Consider the following 10,889-nt stretch of genomic DNA (forward strand, 5'->3'; position numbering starts at 1 on the left):
AAAAAAAGAAAGACTGCAACCTTTCACAGCAGCTGGATCCACGGCAAGCAGCTCTTTCTTCTTTACCTTTGTCGAATTGAACTGCATCCTAGGCTCTGCAAAAATGTTTGCTCCATGGCACCCTGAAGTTGTACCTTCCTCCTCTCCTCTCGGCGCATCTCCGAAACTCGCCCAAATAGCATCCAGGCCGACAGGGATGCGACGCCACCGCCAGCAAGAAAGTCGACGCCTCTTCATTTCTGCCCCTCCAAAATTTGGTTGGCTCCATGCACCATCAACAGTATTCATCGCATTTTGGATAAACACCAGGCATGCACCCTGCAGCCCTGTATCCCCCGTCACCTTTCCATTTCTAGGTGCTGACCAATTGGACGAACTCGATTGATCGCGCATGACCTCCGTTCTTAGAGATGGCTGCCCTCACCAAAGAGCTGCGACATGATGGTTGGCTAGAGCCTAGCCTGGCCAGAAATGACAATACCTGCTTCAACCAACGAAGCATCGGCTTGGCTCGCGGCCAGTAACTATGTCCAGGAACAGTCACCTACACCGCTCGTGAGACGTAAGTGAGATGGATGCCGTCCTTGGAGAACGAGGCAAGTGGCGCAAGCTGGATCAAGCTTCTCCATCGATCGACTCAAGGAGACTGCTGACTGGCTGCGCAACGTTTAGTAATGAGGACTTTTGCTCCATTGGCTGGTTGATCCAAGCCGCTGGTTTTTTGTCCAGTCGTCAACTCGAAACTCCTTCAAAAAGGAAAGCTTCTAGACCCGGCCGCCCTTGGTATACTTGCATGAGCCTAAAATATGGGACGACCGGTTTTTTTTTCAATGATGGAGCGCCTTCGATAGGTCGAATGGACCAGTCCTTTTCGCCAATGACATTTCGAACCCGGCCCCGTTACCATCAAGTTATGGGGGCGAAGAGCCGCATTCGTTTCATTGGCTTTGTCGGGTGGTGAACAACGACACCCGCAGCTTGGGGAGACTGGAACATGGCCACCCGAACAGGCGGGAATGCATATGGACCTCTGATCGCTCCTCGCAGGCAGTGAATTGTGGACGGCGCCCTAGATGTGGTGAAGCGACCAAGTGCATTCCCTCAAAACCCGAGAGACAGACCGAGTCGGCTACTTATTATTTTCACGCAAATCCTACGTTGTCACCGCTTCTTTGCAAACTCCTCCTTTCCGCATTCAGGTATTCTCGCTCTTCTCCACCCTGCCGCTGCACGATGCGTTGGCATTCACGCGCGGATGTCTGGGGCGGCGGAATCTACCCGAGGCCTAACGCTGTGACAAATATCCCATAGAGTCAATTGAGGAGGACGCGATGAATTGCATATGAGAATTTGCAGCCTCTCGAGAATATATCAGGTGTTTCTGATGGGCATTTTGTTTGCCGGTTAAATTCTATAACAAGTTCTGGTAATATCAATTCCAAGATTTGAACTTCTCAGATATGGCGGTGAAAAGCCCCATCAGGATCGGTTCAACACCATGCGACTGCGGAACATTGTTGGACTTCGCATTAACCCAAAGTGTCGCTTCCGACGTGCTCGTATACGCCGTCCTCTGACCACGGATGCAATCAGGAAGAACAAGACAAAATATCAAATTGGACATTTGGTTCGAAGCATTTTTTTTTTTTTTTAAAAAAAAAAAAGATAGCAATGGTTGTGGGCATCCTTATTCGGGTGAGTGCTGCATGCACCCGACAATTTCAGCCTGGTGTAGCAAGTCAAGGGAAGAATCTTACATGGGTTAGCGAGCTGCCAAGCTGCCTTGAGCCTCCCAAAACGTTGAAATGGAAGTTGTGAAAAGTCTGGCTATAGTCGCGAGGCATAGGTAGCCATGGACACAGACCAAGTAAGTGCATGCACTCGGATTAAATTATTCCATTACCTGCACTACCTACGAGTCTTGAGCATCCTGGTATCAGCGAATGACGTGCATAACCTCGCTCTGGGATTAGACCTAGACCTGAGGTCGACCTAGACTAGACTAGGAATTTTCACATTCTTGAGACCAGCGCGTCTGGCATAACGCCCGCAATGAGAACGATCTGGTCAAGTATTGTAGTCTCCAAGTTGGGGTTCCCACTGATTGCAGAATGCCTGGTTGGGTGGTTCATAGATCTGATGTACAATGAAATAGGCAGGTAATAATAAATGAGGAGATTGATTTAAGCCAAGTTGACTTGGAGAAATTACAGGGACCGCAGGCCATCGATGTCAAGCACGAGCGTGGGCTTCAGCACGTATAGCGGCGCACTTGGAGGTGCTTAGTCGCAATGTTGCCACCAATCAACACGAAAATCAGCACTGGATCAACGCTATTCCGAATTCGCTACACGTTCTGGCGACGACCCCACAGAGTCCCGTCCCATTGTGGATGAGATTCATTGCATGCGCGCCACGAGACTTCCGCTGCGACATACCGGATGGTCCAAGCGTACCCTCGCTTTGTCCGTCCCTCGCTCGCAACCTCCGTAAAACCAGATCCTCAATATCCTTTCCACCCCGGCGTCCGCCCGACAAGCAGATCGCGACCACCACAGAAGCGGCAATTAGCATACCTGCCCACCTTACCTTATGCATCTGGCGCCGGGCAAGCTAGAATTCTGCAAGGAATGGAAGGTGCCATTTGTCATTTCAAAATAACCCCCTGCTAGCACAGACCATTGATCTCCAGTAACTTCTGGTCCCAAGGCGCTTCGCAAACCAAACTAAGAAAAAAAAAAAATACACCCCTGAAAGTCGACAGCTGCAGTCCCAATCCGTGATTATACCCTACGCGCCCGCCGCGTCTGACTATGGACGATGATGGCAAGTCGAAAGTGCACCTGGTCGACAAGGAGGACAGAACTGAGCCGGAGGTGAACGGAAACGGCATCATCAAGATGGAGACCCAGAATTCTGCGACTGATTCGGCGCAACGGTCGCGGTCGTCGAGCTCTATGCCGAGGGACGGTGAATCTAAGGCGGTCGAAGACAACAAGATTTCACCTCGAAATACCTCCGACGCGAAATCGACGCGCAAGAACACCCAGCAACTACCAATACGGACCTCAAAACTTTTTAGCCATCTCACAGATGTCACGGAGGAGGCGAGCCGCGGCTTCGCTATCCTTAGCGACTGCGTATACGCCTCCAAAGCGCTGGGAAATTCAGGCCAGGAAACACTAGATTGTGACTGCGAAGAGGATTGGCGTATGTTGTCCCCATCGATGCATTGTGACTTTATGGGAATACGCTGACGTGCAGATCACCAGGCGACGGCCTCAACCATGCATGCTCGGAAGATTCGGACTGCATCAATCGCGTCACGAAGATTGAATGTGTTAGTGGAAACTGTGGCGACGGGTGTCAAAACCAAAGGTTTCAACGAAAACAGTATGCCAACGTTTCAGTCATCAAGACAGAAAATAAGGGCTACGGACTGAGAGCAGATGCCGATCTCGAACCTAATGATTTCGTTTTCGAATACATCGGCGAGGTTATAGGTGAGGAGCTCTTCCGCAGCCGCCTCATGAAGTACGACACGCAGCGCCTTGAGCATTTCTACTTCATGTCCTTGACCAGGACGGAATACGTCGACGCCACCAAAAAGGGTAATCTCGGTCGCTTTTGCAACCATTCTTGCAACCCTAACTGCTATGTCGACAAATGGGTGGTGGGCGACAAGCTCCGCATGGGCATTTTTGCTCTGCGCGCCATCAAGGCTGGGGAGGAGCTCTGTTTCAATTACAACGTTGATCGTTACGGCGCCAACCCGCAGCGATGTTACTGCGGCGAGTCAAACTGCAGCGGGATCCTGGGTGGCAAGACTCAGACCGAGCGAACCACCAAGCTCCCTCTGGCCATGATCGAGGCTCTGGGTATTGATGACGGAGACCACTGGGAGTCGAGCGTGAAGAAGCCACGAAAGAAGAAGGCTGGCGAAAGCGAAGAGGAATATGTCGGCAGTATCCAACCTCGAAAGCTGGAGGATGGCGAGGTGGGTGTGGTCATGTCTACGCTGCGTTCTTGCAAGGAGAAATGGGTCGCCACCAAACTTCTGCACCGCATCCTCGCTGTGGAGGAGGAACGCGTTTTGAACCGCGTTGTCAAATTCCACGGGTACGAGTACTTGAAAACGACTTTGAACACCTTCAAGGACGACAATGAAGTCGTCTTCCAGGTCCTCAGCATCCTGTACAAGTTACCGCGCGTAACCCGAAACAAGATAGACGATTCCAACATCGAGCCGCTTATCACGGAACTGAGCAATTCTCAACATGAAGAGATAGCAGCCGAGTCGAAGAAACTACTCGAGGTGTGGAAGACACTGCAGGTCGGTTACAGAATCCCGCGCGCCAAGGCCGACCGAAGCGCTCGGGATAATGCCGGCTCGTTCTTTGACGACCGCCGGCAGCAGGCGCGGGAAGCTGCCTCTGCACCACTGCCAAGGGCACCATCCCCTGTGCGCAATGCGCCAACAGGGCCTAGGAGCAATATGCCACAGCGTAACCCTCATTACGTACCACCCAGGCGCAAGTACCCGCCACAACCTCCCCGGGATGCTCCTGCACTACCGTCCGGGTGGCGTTCGGCAATTGATCAACGGACGGGCCGACAATATTATTGGGAAACCGCAAATCCTGACAAGAAATCGTGGGTCCGCCCGACTGCTGAGATGGCAAAGGCCAGCGCCGCCCTACAGGCCCAGAAGATCCAAGACATCATCAACCAGTGTGCCCAACCAACGCCGAAACCAATCTCTGCTGCGCACACGCCTCAACCCGTAGGCACACCCGTGGCGGAACCCAAGAGGGAAACTTGGCGATCATGGCCTGTTGATAAACAAAGAAGACTCTACGAGAACACGGTATGCATACCTTTTGGCTCCTTGTGTTGTTTCTGTTGCCGATGTATTTTCCAAGGGTGTTGGGTGGCTGACGATGTGCTAGATTTTCCCTCACATAAAATATGTGGCCGACAAATATTACAAAAGGCTACCCAAAGAGGATCTGAAAAAGTTTGTCAAGGATGTAAACAAGACGTTGGCGGCGTCAGACTACAAGCATGGCAGAGTCAAAGATCCCAGCAAGGTCGAGGAGAAGCAGCAAAGCAAAATCAGGAAATATACCCGGGATTTCCTCGATAAGGCGGTGAGGAAGCATGAGCTACGGCAGGCGGAAAAGGCCAGCTCCAACAGCAAAAAGCTTGAAGATGAACATGGGGAGCCGTCTGGATCTGCATTTTCAGGTGAAGCAGAAGACACCAAGACATCGCCACCAAGCGCCGATGCCGGTGTACAAAGTACCAATGACAGTGCTCCAAGGTCGGTGGACAGCCCAGACTCGTCGGCCACGGACCTGAAACGCAAACGTGGCGAAAGCCACGATGTTGAGAATGTGGAAGCCGCAGCGGCCGATTTGACGCCAGGTTATACACCGTTGGCCAAGAGAGTGAAAGAGACAGACGTAGAGGAGCCAAGCCCTCCTCCGCCACCACCGACGCCGCCGCCCCTCGATGAACTGGACGATGCCGTCATGATCGAGGAGGCCACAGAGGGCCGGCGCTTGCGAGAACACGAGGATGAGCTCAGACTTGAAAATGAAGAGGCGCACCGATTGCAGCAGGTTGCAGTGGAGCAAAAGAGGCTGCGGGAGCATGAGGAGGCGCTGGAGCGGGAGAATCAGGAGACATTGCTTGCACTACAGACAGACCAGCGCGGCTCCGAGCCGGACGGAGACACACCGATGACCAACAACAATGTCAATGGCACAAAGATGGGAACAGTGATGGTTTGAGCAACGTATGGTTGCCGACGCCTGGCGAGTTGGTCGATATACGCTGCATCAGGTCGGTGAGGGCGCGATCTGGTTCCTTGATGGTCAGCCAAGTCCTTGATCAAAACACTAAAAACAGAACAAGAAATTCTCAAAACACAAATCGAGGCTTCCAATCTCTGCATCTTGTTTGTCGAATTACTACACCCTGCGACTTGTCGAACAAAATCGGTGAGAAAAAAATCATCTGCTATTTTTGAGAACCAGGTGCAACGCTTATGAGGCCCATATGTTTTCGAAGCTTAAGATTGACAGAAATCCTCACCAAGAGACGACTAATGCTGAAAGCTGAAATGAACACGCCCTACTCCCAAAAAGCGACGACGTTTCTTTTCCATGTAAAGAGTTGTCTGACCTGCTCCCTGGACAGAAAACACATGTGTCTTTTATGTTTTACCCCTCCCATGCTCACTCAATGCATTGACTCTGATAGATTCCATAGCACACCTTGAAAATACCGCTCACATGAGACCGCATTCTACGAAATCGAGAAAGGGGCAAGGCATGAAAAAAAAAAAAAAAAAAAAAAAAAAAAACGAGCAATCATAAATAAACCCATATCCAACAACAAAGTTGCCACAGTCCCGCAACCATGAAACAAAACTCCTAACAAGCAAAAAAACAAAAACAAAACCCTTTTTTTTTTTACGTTGTTACCATGACGTCACAATCTTCTCCAGGGCTTCGAGCAGGATGTCGGCATGCTTCTCCTGGAATATCAGCATGGGTCGCAACCTCACGGCCGAGGCGCCGCTGCCGCCAATGTTGATGCCGAAGGACTTGGCCCTCTTGAGGAACTCGTCGCGGCGGGGGTTGTCAAAGGCGATGAAAGTACCCTGGCCTTTGCCGCGCAGGTTCTGGAACTCGGTCGGGTACTTTTCGGCCAGGCGCTCGAGGTTAGCAAAGAGGTAGTCGCCGACGCGGGCCGTGTTGGCAACCAGGTCCAGCCTCTCGATCTCCTCGATGATAGCCCGGAAGATGATGGCCCTGGCCGGGTCGCCCATCCACGTGTTGAACTGCCTGTAGGGCAGGTTGGGCCTCAGGTCCGGGTTGCCAAAGTAGTAGCCGGCCGTCTGGGCCTTCTTGGAGAAGGTCACCATGTCGGGCGGGCTCGACAGGTTCCAGTGATCGTGGGCCCAGAAGCGTCCTGTGGCACCAACGCCCGTCTGCACCTCGTCCACAATCAGCAACACGTCGTGCTTCTTGGTAATATCGCGCAGTCCCTGGAAAAATGAGGGCGAGGCGTGGTTGTCGCCGCCCTCAGACTGGATAGGCTCCACAATAACGGCGCAAGGCGGCTTGGGGTAGTTGAGGATTAGGTCCTCGACCTCGGCGAGAGCGGCCTGTTCGGCCGCCTTGTTCTCGGCCGCGTGCTCCTCAAGGGGGTACTTGAGCAGTGGGAATGTGGCCTGGGGCCAGTCGAAGGCGGGAATGTCGAGCTTGTGGATGGGCTTCGACCGCGTGGTCGAGAGGGAGCCAAAGAGGCGGCCGTGGAAGCCGGTCTTGAAGGACAGGATTGAGAGCTCCTGCGAAGCACCGGGGGACCTGTTCAGCATCGAAGTGCGCAGCTCCTCCTCGGTAAAGGGAACGTCACGTCCGCCACGCTCCTTCTGCCGCCTGTACATAAAGGCAGCCTTGTATGCAGTCTCGTTGGCGTCGGAACCTGCCATGGCGGTGAAAACCTGATCAAGACCCTTGGGGGCGACTTTAAGGATGCCCGACTTGAGGACGTTAGTCCAGTCGTGGGGTGGGAAGTTGCCCAGGGCTGGGCGGTTGACCAAACCCTGGAGCATCTCAGGGCTGCGTGAAGCTTCCAGGAGAGCGGGGTTGTTGTATCCGATTGGGATAGAGGCAATTTGGGCATAGCTGTGACTGGCAGTCAGTACAATGAATGCTCATGCGTATGGAGCAACAGGCAGTGGGGTTGGTCCATAGCTTACACATCGAGCAGCACGTTTCCATCGGGGTCAACGATGTAGTTGCCAGAACTGTTTGGGTAGTCTGTGAGCATGTTCAGACTGCGCGTGTCAAACACCTCATCCAACTCTTTGATGGCGGCTTGGGCCTTGGGACCGGGAATCTCGGTCTTGACTGACGGGCCCTCGGGCTCAGAGTAGAAGGAAGACTTGGAGTGGGCGAGTCTTGTGAGAGCCCTGGGTGCCAATGCCGGCCTGGCCAAGGAACGGCTGCATGGCCTGGCGAGGGTGCGCAGCAGCGCGCTGCCCCGAGCGACTGAGGCCATTTTGCGTGTGTTGTCGTTGCGGGTGGTGGCGTCTCTGCAGACTATTTGTGCCCGCCCAACCAAGCTAGGTAGGTAAGGTAATAGGGCTCCGGTGTGTGTTAACTGCCGGATATTTATTGTCGGTTAATCAATGTTTTAGACCAAGTGGGTTCGTAAGAAGCAGCAAAAGGAGACAGATGATGGTGTCGTGACGTAGAATGAGAACAAACGAAGAGTGCGATAAAGAGGGACAGTGAAGTGAGGGATTGTACACGGAAAACGGCGGCTCAAGAATTGTCGTAAATGTTGTGCAAGTGAAAGCCGAGCTCGGGGGAGCTCCAACAAGAAGGCGGGGGAAGACCTGTAAACAATGGCCACTTACAGTTGGGAAGCTACGTCACAGTCGTGGGGTGGAGAGAGAGGACACAAGACGAGGGTTTATAACGGAAGAATAAAAAAAAAGGCGCAAACAACGAATCGTTCCAGTCTCTGCCAACAAGATGGAAGAACTACAGACTCCCAAGGAGATTTTCAATGTCCAAGATGAATTGTAATAGACGATGAACGGCGAGTGGGAGGAGGAATGCAGGCTCGTTTTGTACTTGACTAGGGTGGAGTCGAAGCCCCAGAGTCGGTGCATGAGATGGGAGCATCAAGCTCTGTCAAACCGGGGTCCAGGGACGTCGCCTTACCGGTTTAGGTATGTCCATGCGAAAAGTCAGCACACACCAGAAGTGCCGACCTCGCACCGTCGCGGCAAGGCACCACCGCAATGTGAGCTGAACCGGACCAACCCCTGCGGTATTTTGTTCGCCCGTTTCCTTAATTACACGGAAAACCGGAGGAAGGAAAAAAATACAAGGTAATCTCCTTGAACAGAGACCAAGATAACAAGTACGCATATGGGCAAGAGTCAGTAAAAAGCCTATCTGTGACAGCCACAAGAAACATGTAGGCGATCGCGGCCGAATGCTGTTTTTGATTGCAGTAATTATTAACCAACAAACGACTTTGAATTAATCTTTGTGTTCTTTCTAGTGGCCATCGCTCTAAGAAGCGGGCTGCGCTGTAGAAATGTACTGTTAATTCCATCACAGCACCAGCGAAAACACACCATGCGTAATTCGGGCGTCTTTTACTAACAAAAATGAAAACCAAAAAAAAATCAAAAAAAAAAAAATCATAAAATCAAAACAAGAACAAAAATAGCATGTGTTTGTGTGCGTGCATTTCCTTCCTTGTCAAGCACGCTGCCAAAAAAAAAAAAAAAGAGAGAGAAAAAAGAGGCCAGAATCCTCAATACCCACCAAACGCCAGTCCCTATATAGAATAAAATAACATCCCTCGAAACCCCGATTCGAATCCCGAACGAATAACAAAGTACACTAAACATATCAGTGGATTAATAAATGGTGCTCGAAGAGAATAATTGCGAGTGATGGGTGGAGAAAAAAAAAAAGATCAAAAAAGACCAGAGTTGATCTAGCGGCAGAAAACACGGTTTCGCTCAGAGATCCAGCATATCGAGGTAGACTGTGCGTTGCGAATAGGGCTGGTTCCAAGGTGGCCGGTCGGCTGGCTGATTTGCTTGCCACTGGCGAAAACGGTGCTCGACGTCCATGCCTAGCTAGTGGCGCCCGTTTCCTCCTTGGGTTCTGGAGACAAACCGGCGGCCTGCGCTACCCGCTTCCAGCTTTCGAGCTCCCCGTACAGACGCTCACATTCAGTCTTCAGCTTGTCATTTGACTGGCTTAGTTCTGCAATGGCTTGCTCCGTCAGGAGCTTCTCCAGTGTCCATTTTTCGATATTTTGCGTCTCGTTGTCCTTGAGCTGTGTTATGAACGCAACGCTGCGCTGGAGAATTGAGCCCTTGTTCTTCTCACAGCCAGGAACAATCTTGGCGAGCTCGTTGATGCCTTCATTGATGGTTTCCCTGCGACGGCGCTCGACTGAAAGTGATTGTTAACTCCTGCGGTAGAAACATGGCAACATACAGACACGTGGCATAGATACACACCTTCCTTGTGGTTGTCTTTACGCAGCTTGTGCCATTCCTCGGAACCGACGGCTGGCTTTTGGGGACCATTCCTCTGCTGCAATTGATTGAACTGCGACTGCTGCATGTCTTCCATTGGCGACTCCATTGGTAACCCATCGGGCGTGACGCCAAACGAGTTGTCATTGTGCTCCGTATCGGCCCCTACCTGGGCGGCAAACGTCTCCTCGGTTGTTTGAGGGACATGGAGAGTCGGATACATGGATCCAAGCGCTGCCGCTGCGGTGCTAGAGGCATTGGCAGGGTCAGATACATCGCCATGATCGACTGTGGCTTGTTGAAGAGCCGAGAAGTCGTCCGCGTTGATGTTGTCAGACCCAGGCTGGGGAGCCGAAGCCCCAATGGCGCTATCCATATAGAGCTGTCCTGATGGATCTTCAGCGACAGGGACAGGGACAGGGACAGGAACATTGTTGGGTGCGGCGACAGCGCCCCTTTTGGAGCGGCGCGAGTCCGGTGAAGCTGACTCTGAGGCTCGCTTCCGCTTCTGGGTTGGCGATGAAGGTAAGGGAGCTTCAGCCTTGAGGCTTGGCTGTTCCATAGGTTGAGCTACCTCTGCCATTTTTTGGTTGCCAAGTAACAGACAGATAAAGACGAGAGCGCGCGCGTGCGCTTGGGATGTTTGAAATCCGAGTTCACCTCTTCTGGAACAGGAATTATGGCTGCTAAGATTTTGTTAGTTTCTTGAACCTCTGTTGAAGATTTGCATTGTGATGGCGCAGTGAGAAGCGAGCGAGTGTGTTCTCAAAGTGGGTCATGCCGAGCCTATAGGCGTGAG

General features: G+C 52.1%; 4 protein-coding genes across 4 annotated transcripts in view; 1 reads left to right on the top strand and 3 right to left on the bottom strand.

Annotated features, from left to right (window-relative positions):
• PpBr36_01174 (uncharacterized protein) overlaps window positions 1-237 on the bottom strand; it is a gene marked incomplete at both ends in the record, with an annotated part of 1,038 nt that extends 801 nt beyond the window's left edge. Inside the window, one exon of the mRNA XM_029888362.1 lies at window positions 67-237. Coding sequence (XP_029752280.1) covers window positions 67-237 — 171 coding nt within the window. The remainder of the gene's footprint in view (window positions 1-66) is intronic.
• Window positions 238-2,813: 2,576 nt separating this feature from the next.
• On the top strand, window positions 2,814-5,795 carry PpBr36_01175 (uncharacterized protein; the record flags this gene model as incomplete). The annotated part of the gene is made up of 3 exons (XM_029888363.1): window positions 2,814-3,210; window positions 3,273-4,867; window positions 4,950-5,795. The coding sequence occupies 3 exons, from the start codon at window positions 2,814-2,816 to the stop codon at window positions 5,793-5,795; spliced, it is 2,838 nt and encodes a 945-aa protein (XP_029752279.1).
• A 692-nt stretch (window positions 5,796-6,487) lies between these two features.
• PpBr36_01176 (uncharacterized protein) lies at window positions 6,488-8,076 on the bottom strand (the record flags this gene model as incomplete). Its single annotated transcript, XM_029888364.1, has 2 exons — window positions 6,488-7,700; window positions 7,775-8,076. 2 exons carry the CDS (start codon window positions 8,074-8,076, stop codon window positions 6,488-6,490), a joined length of 1,515 nt encoding a protein of 504 aa, XP_029752282.1.
• Window positions 8,077-9,678: 1,602 nt separating this feature from the next.
• PpBr36_01177 (uncharacterized protein) lies at window positions 9,679-10,673 on the bottom strand (the record flags this gene model as incomplete). The annotated part of the gene is made up of 2 exons (XM_029888365.1): window positions 9,679-10,004; window positions 10,073-10,673. The coding sequence occupies 2 exons, from the start codon at window positions 10,671-10,673 to the stop codon at window positions 9,679-9,681; spliced, it is 927 nt and encodes a 308-aa protein (XP_029752281.1).
• Window positions 10,674-10,889: the final 216 nt, after the last annotated feature.

The sequence above is a fragment of the Pyricularia pennisetigena genome, chromosome 2 (assembly GCF_004337985.1).
Source record: "Pyricularia pennisetigena strain Br36 chromosome 2, whole genome shotgun sequence".
NCBI lineage: Eukaryota > Fungi > Ascomycota > Sordariomycetes > Magnaporthales > Pyriculariaceae > Pyricularia > Pyricularia pennisetigena.